The 16,859-nt window shown below is 49.5% G+C and overlaps 1 protein-coding gene across 1 annotated transcript in view; it reads left to right on the top strand.

Moving 5' to 3' along the window:
* The first annotated feature begins 2,935 nt into the window (after positions 1–2,935).
* Positions 2,936–16,859, top strand: part of FER1L5 (fer-1 like family member 5) — a 66,471-nt gene continuing 52,547 nt past the window's right edge. The window contains exons 1-9 of the mRNA XM_030921165.1: positions 2,936–3,093; positions 5,896–5,948; positions 6,559–6,650; positions 7,272–7,380; positions 9,119–9,173; positions 9,678–9,787; positions 11,678–11,806; positions 13,452–13,514; positions 14,574–14,624. Coding sequence (XP_030777025.1) covers positions 3,009–3,093; positions 5,896–5,948; positions 6,559–6,650; positions 7,272–7,380; positions 9,119–9,173; positions 9,678–9,787; positions 11,678–11,806; positions 13,452–13,514; positions 14,574–14,624 — 747 coding nt within the window. The 5' untranslated portion in view covers positions 2,936–3,008. The remainder of the gene's footprint in view (positions 3,094–5,895; positions 5,949–6,558; positions 6,651–7,271; positions 7,381–9,118; positions 9,174–9,677; positions 9,788–11,677; positions 11,807–13,451; positions 13,515–14,573; positions 14,625–16,859) is intronic.

The raw sequence follows: 16,859 nt of genomic DNA, 5'->3' as shown, positions 1-16,859 counted from the left end.
CCAGCGCTTTGGGAGGCGTAGGCGGGAGGATCTCTTGAGCTCAGGAGTTTGAGATGAGCCTGGCCAATATGATGAGACCTCTGTATCTACAAAAAATTTTAGAAATTAGGCATGTGTGATAGTGGTGTATGCCTGTAGTCCCAGCTACTCGGGAGGCTGAGGTGGGAGGATCACTTGAGTCTGGGAGGTCCAGGCTGCCATGAGCCATGGTCGCGCCACGGAACTCTAGCCTGGACGACGGAGTGAGACCATGTCTCAAAAAAAAAAAAAAATAGAATTTTGTTACTGACCCTAGATCGCTTTGTGTGGTTAACTTTCCGATGTGTTTTTGTGTAGAGACAGTAGATCCTCAAAGTCAGGGAAATTAACCTTTGTATCCTCCAGAGAACATAGAGCCCAGGAGATAGGTAATTGTTCAAGTGATGACTGATCAATAATTGGTTATTTGGTTGACTGACTGACAACAGGACATCAAGAGACATAAGACAAGAGAGTGAGAGTCATGGTTCAAGATGATAAATCTCACCCGGGAGCTGTGGCTCATGCCTATAATCCCCCAGCACGTTCGGAGGCCGAGGTGGGAGGATCGCTTGAGCCCAAGAGTTCAAGACTAGCCTGCACAGAACAGTGAGACTTCATTTCTATTAAAAAAAAATAATTAATTAATTAAATTTTTAAAAATGGCCAGGTGTGGTGGCTCACACCTGTAATCCCAGCACTTTGGGAGGCTGAGGCGGATGGATCACAAGTTCAGGAGTTCAAGACCAGCCTGGCCAACATGGCAAAACCCTGTCTCTACTAAAAATACAAAAATTAGCCACGTGTGGTGGCCCATGCCTGTAATCCCAGCTACTCGGGAGGCTGAGGTAGGAGAATCACTTAAACCCCGGAGGCAGAGATCGGTGAGCCGAGATCGTGCCATTGCACTCCAGCCTGGGTGACAGAGCAAGACTCTGTCTCAAAAAAAAAAAAAGAAAAAGATATGTACAGACATGCAAACACTCGAAACATTCAGAAAGCTACTCAAAGCTGTGTTCCACAAAGATGAGAGGGTAAAGTGAGAAAACGGAAGGCATAGGATTGGGGAAGCAGGGTCTAATACAAGAAGCAGATGAGGAATTCTGAAGGTGATGGCAAAGAGTATCCCAGGACAACAGCTGTGCTGCATGACTGGGGACCACCAGTCTCGGCTGGGGGAGAAGAGAAGACCAGGAGGTAGAGCCCCAGGGAAAAACAATAAAACTGGGAAAATGCCTCACAGATTTGAAAAAAATCAAGGAATGCTATTTAAATGTGCTGTTTAGAAATATGAAGCTTAATGCCATAGAAATTATCACAAATAGAGCAGCCCCTGCCCCACCTCTCCCTACCCTTAACTTTGTCTCCTGGCGCTTGTTTGGGGCCAGGGTTCTGCTGTTTCTCTACTTATATTTCCATTCCCACTCTAAACAAATTTGTATCTTCTCTGCCCCTTTCCTCAGCACACTGTGTTTATCATTTTGTTTCATTCTTTGCCAATTTAAGAGGTGATAAATGGTATCGTATCCCGTTTATTTGCTTACTGATGAGTTTGATTTTTTGTTTTGTTGTTGTTGTTGTTGTTGTTGTTGAGATGGGGTCTCTCTCTGTCGGCCAGGCTGGAGTGCAGTGGCGTGATCTCGGCTCACTGCAACCTCCGCCTCCAGGGTTCAAGCGATTCTCCTGCCTCAGCCTCCCGAGTAGCTGAGACCACAGGCGTGTGCCACCATGCCCGGATAATTTTTTTGTATTTTTAGGAGAGACGGGGTTTCACTGTGTTAGCCAGGATGGTCTCCATCTCCTGACCTCGTGATCCACTCGCCTCGGCCTCCCGAAGTGCTGGGATTACAGGCGTGAGCCACTGCTCCCAGCTTTTAGATATTCATTAGTTTTCATTCTAACTATTGAATAAGATGTAATTTATACAACGTTCAACCCTAAAGCCTAAAAAACCTTGCTGTGGAGAATAAGAGTAAATGCCCCAGCTCCACCTTAATGCTCAGAGGCTCTGACAGCCATAAAGACAGCCACTTCAAAACCGCGTGGGCTTCTTCGACCTTCTGTAGGAGCTCATTAATTCAAAAGCTAATTTCCTTTTGTCAAAGAGGGTCTCATATCTAAACTTAGGTTTTTCTTAGTAAAAAGGAGGCTTCCACGTTAGGAAGATCTTTCTCTGAGACCTCACAGAAATAGTCCTTGATTTTCCCATCCCTTTTCTCAGGTCGCTTCACTGTTTTCTTATTTTCTCATCTAAATTGTGTGACTTTGGCAATGATTCACTCCAGACAACTTGCTTATACAAGGAGAAAACATCAACCTTACGTCTGACCTTGAAATCAAAAGGACAGCAAGGAGGGCAGGTGTGGGGTGGGGAAAAAAAAAAAGCCAGACTTGGTGGCTCACGCCTGTAATCCCAGCACTTTGGGAGGCCGAGGCGGGCAGATCACCTGAGTTCGGGAGTTCCAGACCAACCTGACCAACATGGAGAAACCCCATCTCTACTAAAAATACAAAATTAGCTGGGCGTGGTGTCGCATGCCTGTAATCCCAGCTACTTGGGAGGCTGAGGCAGGAGAATCGCTTGAATTCGGGAGGCAGAGGTTGTGGTGAGGCGAAATCGCACCATTGCACTCCAGCCTGGGCAACAAGAGCAAGACTCCATCTCAAAAAAAAAAAAAAAAAAAAAAAGCAGAACAGGAGTAAAGAGAAAAGAGGAGGTGAAAGCAGCCAGATGGTTTTGTTTCTACAGGCCCAGTCACCTATACTGGGTGACACCCATACTGTTCCTCCTCCCCCCTCTCTTTCCCATTAATTCCTGGCCAGAACCAAGAACCGCCCACCTTTGTGACAGCCTCTCTGTTGCCAAGCAACAGACAGGAAGTGGGGCTCCACTCACCCCAGGATCCCTGGGAAGAGCCTTGGACTGAGGAGCTCCAAAAAGGAAGCTGTGGCACTGCGGCGGGAAGGAGGGAAGAAAGTAGGTGTCCGAGATGCTGCGGCTTGTTGTGCAGTCGGCCAAGATTGACCCACCGCTAGCTCCACTACCCAGGCCCTGCATGTCCATCGACTTCAGAGGTGAGAGCCTCCCTGGGTCCACATGGGAGAGAGAAGCCCCCAGAGGCAACATGCATTCAGTGAAAAAAGAGGTGTAGGGCACCCTACTACGTAAAAGATGCCCTGTATAACACAAAGTGAAGTAGACGTTGTCCAGCTCTCTCAAAACTTATTGCTATCGTTTGATTATGACTTCTCTGCCTCCTCCTTTTGCTAGGGAATGGGTATGGAAAAAAGAGAGGACTAGTGCTTCTGGACCTTCCTCCATGACCTAGAGCTGTGCCGTAAACTAGGGTTTAAAGAGAAAGTCCCTGCTTCCTCAGATTGATGTGGGGGTTTAAAAAGATATGTGTATAGCCCTTAGTATAAGTTCTAGTAATAACTGCTTGATCATATTAGTGCTGTTTGCATGCGCTTTACAACTGACAAAGCATTTATTTATTTTTTATTTTTTGAGACGGACTGTCAGTCTGTCACCCAGGCTAGAGTGCAGTAGTGTGATCTTGGCTCACTGCAACCTCTGCCTCCCAGGTTCAAGCAATTCCCCTGCCTCAGCCTCCGAAGTAGCTGGGACTACAGGTGCATGCCACCACACCCGGCTAATTTTTGTCATTTTAGTGGAGACGGGGTTTCACCATATTGGTCAGGCTGGTCTCGAACTCCTGACCTCAGGGATCCAACCACCTGGGCCTCCCAAAGTGCTGAGATTACAGGTGTGAACCATGGCACCCAGCTGACAAAGCCTTTTCATATGTACAATGATGCCTGCTCCTCACGGCAATTCCAGAGGTAGATGAAGCAAGTTTTATTATCTCCATTTTTTTTGTAGATGAAGCAAGTTTTATTATCTCCATTTTTTTTTTTTTTTAAGTTAAGAGAACAGAACCCCAAGAAGGAAGGGAAAGAAAGGGATGAAAGAATTTCTGAGAGAAAATGAGAGATGTTAGGTATATTTAGATATCAAAGATCTGGCAGCTAAAAGGAAAGAAAAAAAAGGGTGAAAGGGTGGGGCATGGTGGCTCACAGCTGTAATCTCAGCACTTTGGGAGGCTGAGGTGGGCAGATCACTGGAGGTCAGGAGTTCGAGACAAGCCTGGTCCACACGGTGAAACCCTGTCTCTATCAAAATGTAAAAACTAGCTGGGCATGGTGGCAGGTGCCTGTAATCCCAGCTACTTGAGAGACTGAGGCAGGAGAATCGCTTGAACCTGGGAGGCGGAGGTTGCAGTGAGCCAAGATCGCACCACTGCACTCCAGCCTGGCCAGCAGATCAAGAAGTGCCATCTCGAAAGAAAGAAAGAAAAAAGAAAAAAGGGTGAAAGTATGTAGGTGGAGATACAGGACGGTGGATACAGGCAAATAGGTTTTACAGGGACTGTTGGTAGGGAGAAAACCGGGCCCAAGAGAAAAGAGGACACAGTAGTTCCTACAGGAGATGTGAGCAAAGAATGGAATTTCTTTATTTTATTTTATGCTGTTGTTCTGTGAAACTAGGCTTGTTGAACACAGCAGTATTCAGAGATTGAACATTTGGGACTCCAGGCTCACAGGGTTATGCATGCTGATGTCCTCAGTCTGCAGGTTTCAAGAGGGGCGGTGCGAGTTCAGGATGTATTTGCCCTGCTTGACTAATTTTCCAGTTAGCCAGGCGAGGGACTGCCAGTTCTTCTCTGAGTCTGAGCCATCTTCCCCACCAACTCATGGGAACCATCTTTCTCATTCCAGAAATATCTCCCACAAAGATGCCTAAAACTCAGAACCCTGGGTTCACCCACCAGATTCTTCTGATTGTATGTTTATGTTTGACACTTTGTAATCCTTTTGTCCTTCCCAGCCTCTTCCTTCATATGCCATCCACTAACCTGCTCCCCTTCCCACTGCCTGGAGGGCCTTTTACCCATTATGAATGTTTCAGGATATCTTCGTTAGGGTACACTGGGATTTGCTCCGGCAATAAATAAAACCTTAATTTTCAGTGGGTTAACAATGAAAGTTTACCTCTTGCTTACACCAAGTCTTGCGTGGATGGTGCTGGTCAGACAGCTCTCCTGGGTAGCTCCTACAAATGGTAGTCTAGGGACTAGCCACGTGCTCCTTGTGGCTGCAAAGTTAGCAGGTCACGAGGGTAGCTATAGGGAGAGGAGAGAGGAGAATGAAGAATCTCATGGAAATTGAGAACCAGACCTGGCAGTGGCAAATATCATATCCATACCCCATTGGCCAGAGTGAGTCACACAGCCCCACTTAGCAGCAAGACACTGAAAACTCTGGAAGAAAATGAAATGGGCCGGGCGCGGTGGCTTTCACCTGTAATCCCAACAATCTGGGAGGCTGAGGCAGGCAGATCGCTTGAGTCCGGGAGTTTGAGACCAGCCTGGGTGACATGGTAAAACCCTGTCTTTACAAAAAATACCAAAATTAGCCAGGTGTGGTGGTGTGTAGTCCAGGCTACTTGGGAGGTGGGAGGATGGCTTGAGCCTGGGAGACAGAGGTTGCATTGAGCCCAGATCATGCCACTGTACTCCAGCCTGAGTGACAAGAGTGAGACCTCGTGTCACACACACACACACACAAAAGTAAAGAAAAGAAAAAAGAAAAAGAGAAACGAAGAAAGAAAATGAAATGAACATATAGCATTATCTGGCACAGTGATAAAATCAAGAAATGTTGAACCCCCACAAGAAAGAAAGAAGTGATGCCATTTCACACCCGCCAGTGTTGACTTGAAGTTTTCTTAGAGTGTCCTAGTTCTCTTTACTCCACTCCAACCCAGACATTGAAATAGTTCCTACCATCCATGCCAGCCCCTTGGTTTCTTTGCAGATGTCAAGAAAAGAACTCGTGTGGTGGAAGGGAATGATCCCGTGTGGAATGAGGTAGACACCAGGGCAAGCCCAGACGAGGAAATAACAATCCCAACAGCAAGGGCGCAAGGGTGGGGTCCAGGCAGGTGCTCGGAGGTCTAGGGAGAGGACCTGCAGCCTCACAAGTTTTCCTCAAGGCTGGGCATCTTGGCCTGGGAGTAGTAGCCTCTGACCCGACAAGGCTGTGGAGGCCACACCTGCCCACGACTGTTCGTGGACTTCTCCCCCACTCTGAGGATGGACCACGGTATGGCCTATCAACTAGTCCAGCTGGGCCATCTTGACGTTCCTAGAAGCCTGAAGCAGAGTGAAGGCTCCCTTTGCATGACTCCCTCTCATCTGCCATCACTCCATGTTGCCCCTCACCCCATTCCTAGTCCCCAAACCCTTAATTCCCAGCATGCCCATGATACTGCAGTTCAAGTCACAGAAGCCCAGTGGGATGTGCACAGCTTGGTGAAAGGTAGCAAGCGCCATCTCCTGAGGAAATTAGACACGAGGGAGGTTCCTCAGTCTTAGAGAAATGCAGTGCCAGCCCGTTCCCCACATCTTTCCTCACTTCCTAGAAACATGGGATGGGAAGGGCAGAGGAAGGATGCTGACCTCTCTATGCCCCCCACAGACCCTAATCTGGCACCTCTGGAACCGCCCCCTGGAAAAGGACTCCTTCCTGCAAGTCACCCTTCAGGACATGGGCTCACAAAAGAAAGAAAGGTGAGGCAGAGAGAGGCAGGAGGAACCTAACTCCTGACCAACACAGCAGCAGGTTATGTGACCCTTGTCTCTAATCCACAACTCACTCACATGAAGGACTAGAACCCACTCCAGCCAGCTAAAGAGAAAAAAGAGGGGTGGGTACTGAAAGGGTAGCCAGGGCAAGATTGCAAATCAGCTGGGACAGGAACTTGGGAACCCAGCAGCAGCTCTGTCCATGTGAAGCCACGTATCTCAAATTTCTGCTTCTCTCTGCCCAACCCCGGCTTCTTAACACAGCCTCATCTAGTGCCCAGCTGAGACTCACAGGCCCTGAGGCTAAGGCTGTGGCATCCCAGGTCAAAATTCCTAGGACAGAGAATCCTGTTGTCCCAGCTCTAGCCGGGTGTCCATCCCTGGTCCAATCAACTGTTACCTGCCTAGGAGCCCCAAGACAGTTCCCAGAGCCAGGAGCCCTGTGCCCTGTCGTGGATCCCTAGCCCCACTGCATTCTTCTCCAGCCTCTCTCTGAGGACAGCACAGCCCTGGGAGGAAACCGTCTCTAGCTAGAGCCCTGCCCGGGAGCGAGGAGGACGCCTTTCCCCTGGCCCGGGATCTCACACCTGCTCCTTGTCCCCCCAGCTTCATTGGCCTGGCCACAGTCCTGCTCAAGCCATTGTGGAAACAACCAAGTGAGGTCCTTTTTGTGAAGGATCTGACCCTGCTCAACCATTCCATGAAGCCCACAGATGTGAGTCAGGCCCCGGAAGGCCCAGGCAGGGTGACTGGAGGAATGGGGGCAGCTGGGGAAGCAGCCCATACAAGAGTGCTTCCTGCCTGGGGGGCCCCATCACGCCGCCTTCCTCTCCTGACCACCCCCCTTGCCATCATCTGCCCCCACCACAACCCATCTATTGAGATGAATTGACCACCTTCCATGGGGCGTCAACCACTGTGCTAGGCCCTGTGGTACAAAATTGCCCGAAGCCCATGGTCTGTTGGAGTACGCTGCATTCACAGTGACAGGCGCTCCAGCGCCCATGAGACAAGCTTCAGTAAAGCAAGGCCACTGGCTGAGGTCAGGAAGGAGTGAACAATTTGTCTCAGGAGGTCATGGACAGCTTTACAGACGGGGTGATGTTTAAGACATACGGAAATGTAGGAAGACCACCCAAATGAGAACAAGCAAAGGCTGTTTATTCAGAGCTTGTGCTAGCAAGGGACTCATTCATCATTATTTGTGTTTTGGTAGAGACTCAGAGGCAGCCAGGGGAGCGGGAGAGCTTCCCAGTGGAAAGAAGGGAAGGCTGCAGATGTGCCCTGATTGGAGGCTACGGGGGAGCCCAAGGCGGGCTAGCTAGAAACAGGGCCTCCCATGTGATTGGTTAGAGAGGCATGTTTGGTGCTCTCTGGTTGGTCCTAAGTTGGAAGTGGGGACAAAATTTAAGGCAGCTGCCAGTTATTAATCAAGGCCTGGCCATTTGGAGCTGATCGTTATTGTTTGGCTTCCTGGATTATTGCTAGAGATAGCAGTCTGACCTCCTACAAGTCTGACTTGGAGCAGGCTGGCTTCCTGGGCTGGTTACTGTAGATAACAGGTTGGTTTCCTGGGCTGGTTGCTGCAGATGGTGGATCTGAGTCTTATTTTATATGTGGTTTGACCATTGTCCATTTGTATGCAGACAGTCTGTGACTTACAATGGATGGACACACGATATTGTTGACTTACAATGAGTTTATCAGGATGTGATCCCATCGTAAGCCAAGGCACATTCAGTCTGTCAGTTGAGTTGTAAGGAGAGGCATGAGTTTTCCCAAAGGACAGGAGTGGAAGACCAGCCCAGGCAGGGGCATAAAGTGGGTGGAGCAGGAGGCAGGATGAGGGAAGGTGTGCTGCACTGTTGGCACCCGGGGCGGGGTGGAGGTGGGAGAGCTGAGGTTGTGTGGGCAACCAAGGGCTAGAGGTGAAGGGCCTTGTGGTCCACGCTGGTGAATTGTGACTTAACTTTGATCATTTAGACACTTGGGGTGTTCGGGGGCCATCCTGGTGACAGTCTGGAGGCTGGGTGGGTCATGGGAACACATGAAGGAAGGAGCTCAGTTAGAAGGCAGGAGTGTGCAGGGGCCCCACATGAGCTCATGAGATGTTGGGGTCGAGGAAGAGCTGCTAGCATCTGTGTTCTGGGCTCACGTCACCTTTCCCTCTCCTCCCCACTCTCCTGCATCCTTTTCTGCCACCGTCACCACCATGTGGCTGCTTTAATCTACAAACATGCCCTCCATGGTAACCCATCACTCTCTCCTCACCATTTATAACCTCCCTCCACCCAGACTGTGCAGATCCCCATGGTGTGGCCCCATCCCATGGCTAGCATCACAGCCCCCACCGGGAGGACCAGGCGTGAACCCAGCCAGACTGTGCAGGGCTTGGGTGCTGTGTCCTAGGATGGCGGGGTCTGGCTTACAGCTCGCCTGCCTTTGTCTTGCAGTGTACTGTCACCCTCCAGGTGGCCCACATGAGCCACCAGGATATTGAGAAGACAGGTATGTCCTTCCCTGGAGCTTACCCTTAAGGGCTTACCCTGCCCTTCTTCATGCACAGCCGGATGGCTTCTTGGGGACCTTCAAAACCTAACCCTTGAGGCCTACAGAAGGAATGTGACCGGGCTAGGGTCCCTGGAAGCTACAGGGTCTAGATGCCAGCTCTCCAGACATCTGGCTGAGGCCATCCCAATATGCCTATTTGTCATCTCTAGACATAAGACCCATAAGATATAAGACATAAGTCTCCAAGGGGCTGCAGAGAGATGAGGATGTGGTCATCTCCAAGAGCCCCAGTGTGTGGAGCGAGGTCCAGGAATCCACAATTCCTGAGGGTGGAGGGCCCATGGTAATGTTCTGCAGAGGACATGTGTCCCTGTTGGGGCCTCTTGGCCATGCTTTTAGTCAGGAGACGGTCACTGGGGACAGAATGATGGAATGGGGAAAAATGCCTCAAATCTCCTGGGCCCCAGGCCTCTCAGCCCACCCTGGACTGTGTCTCTCCAGGAGCTGAAGACCTCCTGGGCATAACGGCAAGAGAGGCGGCCAGGCAGAAACTGATGGTCCCTGGCTCTACCGCGCACAGGGCTCTGTCCTCAAAGCCTCAGCACTTTCAGGTGAGGACCCTCCAGGTTGCAAGTTCATGTGACCCACCTGACACCCTTGCTTGCTGTGTTCCCAGGCCGTCCTCACCCCTCCCCAAGGTCATGGTAGAAGGGCAGAGGGCAGAGCTTCGGACCCAGCTTCAGGCCCTCAGATCCTTGCCACATCCCCTGTGCCTCCCGTGGCCATTCTGGAAACTTCTGCTTGTAGCTGAAGCCACAGGGCTCCAGTGAGGCAGTAGGAGGGCTGGCTGTGCATTGGCAGGCCCTGGTACCTGCGGGGGAAGCAGCGCAGATGACAGGGATCCTGCCCTCTCAGAGTCCTCGGGTTGTTGACAAAACAAAGTGGGGCACAGGCAAAGTTAAATTAACTGTACAGGAGAGGCTGGGGAGTATCTGATCTGAGGGGACCTATGGGAAGGCCCACATTTCTGTGTGGCTTCAGGAACCCTCATCCCATGGCCTATCAACTTCCCTCTACCTTCTAGCCTGTGGCCTAACATTCCTGCCATGGTTTTACCTGCTCCCCAGCCTGCTCCTTGCCCAGGAGGCTGGGAGGCTCCTGGACCACTTGTCTTCCTGCACCCAGCCGAGTCCTAGCTCTTAACGTCACCCAGCTGCTCCCATTTCCCCCTCACCACTTCCATTCCCTGGCCTGAGCCACCACCATCTCTTCCCTGGACCACGTCACAAGCCTTCTCCTGAACCCCCAGCCTCCAGCTCTCTCCTGTGCGTTCTTCAACCAAAATGGCCTTTCAAAGATGTCACTCTTATCACACCAAGCACCTTCTTCAAAAGCCCCAGTGTCTTCCTCACAAGATCCAATTCCTTTTACAATGGCTTCCCAGGCCTTGATAACCCAAGCCTGTCTCTCCAAGCCTTTCCAAGTCCATTGCCTCCTAGCCTTCTCCCAGTGGATTGTCTCTCTCCACTGTGGTAGGGAGAGAATATTTTTTCTTTCTTTTATTTTCTTTTTTCTTCTCTTTTCTTTTCTTTTTCCTTTCTTCCTCCCTTCCTTCCTTCCTTCCTTCCTTCCTTCTTTTTTTTTTTTTTTTTTTTGAGACGGAGTCTCACTCTGTCTCCCAGGCTGGAGTGCAGTGGCCAGATCTCAGCTCACTGCAAGCTCCGCCTCCCAGGTTCACGCCATTCTCCTGCCTCAGCTTCCCGAGTAGCTGGGACTACAGGCGCCTGCCACCTCACCCGGCTAGTTTTTTGTATTTTTTAGTAGAGACGGGGTTTCACCATATTAGCCAGGATGGTCTCGATCTCCTGACCTTGTGATCCGCCCGTCTGGGCCTCCCAAAGTGCTGGGATTACAGGCTTGAGCCACCGCGCCCGGCCGTGTTCCTTCCTTCTTTCCTTTCTCTCCTTTCTTTCTTTTCTTTCCTTTCTTCCTTTCTTTCTTTTCCTTCCTTCCTTCCTTTTTTCCTTCCTTCCTTCTTTCCTTCCTTCCTTCCTTTCCCTCTCTCTCTTCTTTTTCTTCCTTCCTTCCTTCCTTTCTTTTCTTTCTTTCTTTCTTCTTTTTATTTGAGACAGAGTCTTGCTCTGTTGCCCAAGCTGGAGTGCAGTGGCACAATCACAGCTCACTGCAGTCTAGACCTCCGGGCTCAGGTATCCTCCCACCTCAGCCTCCCAAGTAGCTGGGATTACAGACAGGCATGCACCACCATGCCCAGCTAATTTTTTTTAGAGACGGGGTTTTGCCATGTTGCCCAGTCAATCTGGTCTCAAACTCCTGGGCTCAAGCGATTCTCCCACCTTGGACTCCCAAAGTGCTGGGATTATAGGCGTGAGCCACTCACTGCACCTGGCCTAGAATGTTTTCTTATCAGAACAATTTTGTCCCAGCTGGGGAAGGCAGGGCCAAGGTCCTCAACATCAGCTCCTCATGTGTTCTCCCCTTAGGTTCGAGTGAAGGTGTTTGAAGCCCGACAGCTCATGGGCAACAACATCAAACCAGTGGTGAAGGTGTCCATCGCAGGCCAGCAGCACCAGACACGCATCAAGATCGGAAACAACCCTTTCTTTAATGAGGTGGGCTGAACGGGGCACCTCAGGCAAGGTGCCAGCCAAGGGCAGGGCATCCCCAGCAGGCAGCCTGCAAGCTTGCTCCTTGACTAGGGTGTCTTCATGTGTTTGTTCCACAAGCATTTACTGAGTGTCTCCTGAGGGCCAAGCACTGAAAATACAGAACGGGATAACTCAGAGCCCTGCATCTGAGGAGCTGGTGGGCTGGTGGGGGCACAGCTCATGAATCCATAAACAATTACAGTGGAGCAGATCGTGGTTTGCAGAGGTCTGGGAGCATTGTTACTGGAGGTCTGAAGCAGAGACCCAGACTATGTACGTCCAATTGCTGCTGGAGCCCCAAAGGGTAGCACTGTGCCTGATATGCAGTAGGTGCTCCATAAATGCCTGTTGAATTAATTAGTAAATGAACAAATAAAAGATAAAAGCACAGTGGAAGCTGGGAGGAGTAAGTGAGTAATGAGGCTGGGGGTGACGGAGAGGACTCAGAAGGGCTCCAGCAACCCTGAAGGAAGATTTTACCAGGGAAAGGCAGATGGGATGGGAAAAGATAATTCAGGAAAAAGTGATGGTGTTTTCAAAGGCCTAGAACCAAGCAAGCTGCAGACTTGACAGCAGAACTATAGCTATGGGTGCGGCTGGAGGAGACTGGCTGGAGGGGAGCCTACAGTGTGGGCTGGGGTCCCATCCTGGACACTACTCAGGAGCCCCGGAGGACTTCAGCAGCGGAGTGACAGGCCTAGGTTTGCATTTGGGAAAGGAGTTTCTAGCTGCCACGGGGAGCAGGGACAGAGTGGACTGGCAGGGCAATCTAGAAGGAAGTGTGGGCTCAAGTCTCCATCCTAGGCAGCTACCTGAGTCCTGAGTTCTCCAGGGATCTCCTACCATTCCCCATTCTGGGCAGAAAACCCTCCAGGAGGCTGGGTGTGGTGGCTCATGCCTGTAATTCCAGAACTTTGGGAGGCCGTGGTGAGTGGATCACCTGAGGTCCAGAGTTCGAGACCAGCCTGACCAATATGGTGAAACCATGTCTCTTTTGTAAAAAGACAAAAAATAGCCACACACAGTGGCGGGTGCCTGTAATCCCATCTACTCGGGAGGCCGAGGCAGGAGAATCGTTTGAACCCAGGAGGTGGAGCTTGCAGTGAGTTCAGATTGCACCGCCACACTCCCACCTGGGCGACAGAGCAAGACTCCATCTAAAAAAAAAAAAAAAAAAAAACACCGGGAAAATCCTCTAGCAGCCCAGGAGGCCTCTGCTTCTGGAGGAGCATGAGAGAAGTGGCACAAGTTGAGTATCCCTTACCCAAAATGCATGGTATCAGAAGTGTTTTGGATTTCAGATATTTTTGGGAATCTGGAATATTTGCATTGTACCAGTTCAGCATTCGTAATATAAAAATCCAAAACCCAGAACGCTCCAGTCAGCATTTCCTTTCAGGGTCATGTTGGCACTCAGAAAGTTTCAGATTTTGGAGTGTTTTTGATTTCAGATTTTTGGATTAAGAATACTCAACCTGTTCTTGTAAACCCATTGAAATGGGTAAAGTTGTGGGAAGAAGCACATTATTCTGAGCTTTCGGGTTTACCGGGTGCTTGCGTGAAGTGGTGGAAGAAACCGTCCACTCTACCCCAATTCTCTCTACCTCAGATCTTCTTCCAGAATTTTCATGAGGTTCCTGCAAAGTTCTTTGATGAGACCATCTTAATTCAGGTGAGGAGCCAAACTGGTCCCCAGCAAGGTGTGTTTCTTGTCCCACTTCAATACCGGGAAGCGCTGCAGCTCCAGCCCCCACCCTCAGAGCCAGGGGCACTCCAGATTGTCTTCCTCACCCACCCCCCAACTTCCTTCACCCGCTGGCACCCAGATTATTCATTCATTTACTCATTCATTCAACAAACGTTGTGGACTGCCAACTGCCCGGCCCTGAACTGGGTGCCAAGGTGAACAAGGCAGCCCCTTCCCATGTGCCAGGATTCTCAGGCCACCAAAGGCCCCTCCGAGTAGAACACTCCATTCCCTAACCAAAGGAAGCCCAGTAACAATGGTGAACATGTGGTGATCAGATGCCTGCCATGTGCCCAGCACAGGGCTAAGGAGAACAAAGAGGCCTCTTCCTTTGAAGAATTTACATGTTCTTGGGAACAAAGGCACAGAAGAAATAGCCAGGAGAGCATGTGATGGATAACGCTGAGTGCAACACCTTGCTTTATGTTGACTTGGGGCCAGGAAATTGACCTCTCTGATCAATTTCCTCATCAGTAAAATGGAATTAAAAATGTGAACCTCGGCTGGGTGCGGTGGCTCAAGCCTGTAATCCCAGCACTTTGGGAGGCCGAAACGGGCGGATCACCAGGTCAGGAGATCAAGACCATCCTGGCTAACATGGTGAAACCCCGTCTCTACTAAAAAATAGAAAAAAAACTAGCCGGGCGAGGTGGCGGACGCCTGTAGTCCCAGCTACTCGGGAGGCTGAGGCAGGAGAATGGCGTAAACCCGGGAGGTGGAGCTTGCAGTGAGCTGAGATCCGGCCACAGCACTCCAGCCTGGGTGACAGAGCGAGACTCCGTCTCAAAAAAAAAAAAAAAAAAGTGAACCTCACAGGGTTCCTCTGGGAGTGAAATGAGAGCACCCATGTGCAAGCATCAGCCCCATTAGGAAGCATTCAGCACGTCAGGAGGATACCGGACGTGCCTTTGCTATTCCTCTTACAGGGGCTGAGGGAAATTGGGATTGTGAATAATTAAAATATTTCTGGGAACTCCCTTGCAGGTGGTGAACTCCTCAGCAATGAGATACAAAGCAGAGATCGGGAGATTTCAAGTGAGTACTGTACATGGGAGGAGGTTCGGTGAAACAGTTATAGCAGAGACCCACGCTGGGCTGCATGCCCAAGTCTAGGGAAAAGGACTGGGATTTTCATCGGCCGGGCGCGGTGGCTCACGCCTGTAATCCCAGCACTTTGGGATGCCGAGGCAGGCAGATCATGAGGTCAGGAGATCGAGACCATCCTGGCTAACTCGGTGAAACCCCGTCTCTACTAAAAATACAAAAAATTAGCCAGGCTTGGTGGTGGACGCCTGTAGTCCCAGCTACTTGGGAGGCTGAGGCAGGAGAATGGCGTGAACCTGGGAGGTGGAGCTTGCAGTGAGCCGAGATCGTGCCACTGTACTCCAGCCTGGGCGACAGAGTGAGACTCCGTCTCAAAAAAAAAAAAAAGATCCACACTTGTATCCACCTACCAACTGGGTGACTTAACACAAGTTATTCTGAGCCTCTACTTCCTCATCTGTAAAAGGGGATAATAACATACTTAATCTGGAGGATGATTGTGAGGATTAAAGTATATATAATATTTATAAAGCTCGGGACATCATGTGGATTTCTGCACAGCCATGATACTGTGGACACAGTTCAAATCTCTGCCTCCAGGAGGTAGAAGCAGAGGATCCAAAAGGTCAGCTTACATGTTAGGGAAACTCAGAGAAAGATTGCTGCCTTTCAGGACAGAGTGAAAAGATGTGATTTGGAAAGAGGCTGAGAGATTAGGAGAGTTCGCAGTCATGATGGGCTAAACTAAGATTCTCCAAATCCAAAAAGATCAGGAAAAGGTAGGTTGCTAGGTTAAATACAGGATGCCCGGTTACATTTAATCTTAGATAAACAAAAAAATACATTTTAGATATAAGTATATCCCAAATATTACATGGCTTCTCACCAAATATTGCAGGGACATATGTGTATTAACCAAGTAGTCATTGTTTATCTGAAATTTTAATTTAAGTGGGTCTCTTCTATTTTTATTTCCTAAATCTACAATGTTAGGAAAAGGGACCACCCTTGGAAGAAAACATAGAGAGGGATTCTAGAAATGTTAGATGGTAGGAGGTGAAAAATGTGCTCTTGACAAAGGCCACTGCGTGATTTCTAGACAGTGACCAATGACATAAACTGACTAAGTTATAGAGGTCAGAGAAAACCTGAGTTTAACCGACCTTCTTTTTTTTTCCCTTTGAGACGTGGTCTTGCTTTGTCACCCAGGCTGGAGTGCAGTGGTGCGATCACGGCTCACTGCAACCTCGAACTCCCAGGCTCAAGCAGTCCTCCCACCTCAGCCTCCCGGGTAGCTAGGACTACAGGTGTGCACCACCACACCTGGCTAATTAAAAAAATTTTTTGTAACGAATGGGTCTCACTATGTTACCCAGCCTAGTCTAGAACTCCTAGATTCAAGTCATCCTCCCACTTCAGCCTCCTGAAGTGCTGGGATTACAGGCATGTGCCCACTACACCCAGCCGAGCTTATTTTTTTATTTCTTTTTATTTTGGTATCATGAACTCCCATATCCTCATCACTCATCTTCATCAATTCACAGTCAGTTGTGTTTTACCTACACCTAGCCCCCTTCCCCTTCACCACTGAATTATTTTGAATCAAACCTCAAGCATCATATCATTTTATCTTTCTACATTTCAGTATGTATTGCGAAAACATAAGGATTTTATTTTATTTTTTATTTTTTTATTTTTTTTATTTTTTATTTTTATTTATTTATTTTTTTTTGAGACGGAGTCTCGCTCTGATGCCCAGGCTGGAGGGCAGTGGCCGGATCTCAGCTCACTGCAAGCTCCGCCTCCCGGGTTCACGCCATTCTCCTGCCTCAGCCTCCAGAGTAGCTGGGACTACAGGCGCCCGCCACCTCGCCCGGCTAATTTTTTGTATTTTTTAGTAGAGACGGGGTTTCGCCGTGTTAGCCAGGATGGTCTCGATCTCCTGACCTCGTGATCCGCCCGTCTCGGCCTCCCAAAGTGCTGGGATTGGATTTTATTAAGCATAACCACATACAATTATCACATCTAAAAACCTTTATAATTCCTAGGTAGCATTAAATACCTAGTCAGTGTTCAAATTCCCCTAATTGTTTTACATATTCCTTTTACAGTTTGTTCAAATCAAGATTCCAGGCTGGGCACAGTGGCTTACACCTGTAATCCTAGCACTTTGGGAGGCCAATGCAGGCAGATCACCTGAGGTCAGGAGTTCAAGACCAGCCTGGC

This window comes from Rhinopithecus roxellana, chromosome 17, assembly GCF_007565055.1.
Source record: "Rhinopithecus roxellana isolate Shanxi Qingling chromosome 17, ASM756505v1, whole genome shotgun sequence".
Lineage (NCBI taxonomy): Eukaryota > Metazoa > Chordata > Mammalia > Primates > Cercopithecidae > Rhinopithecus > Rhinopithecus roxellana.
The sequence above is the reverse complement of the archived record's forward strand: the minus strand, read 5'-3'. Positions and strand labels throughout refer to the sequence as shown.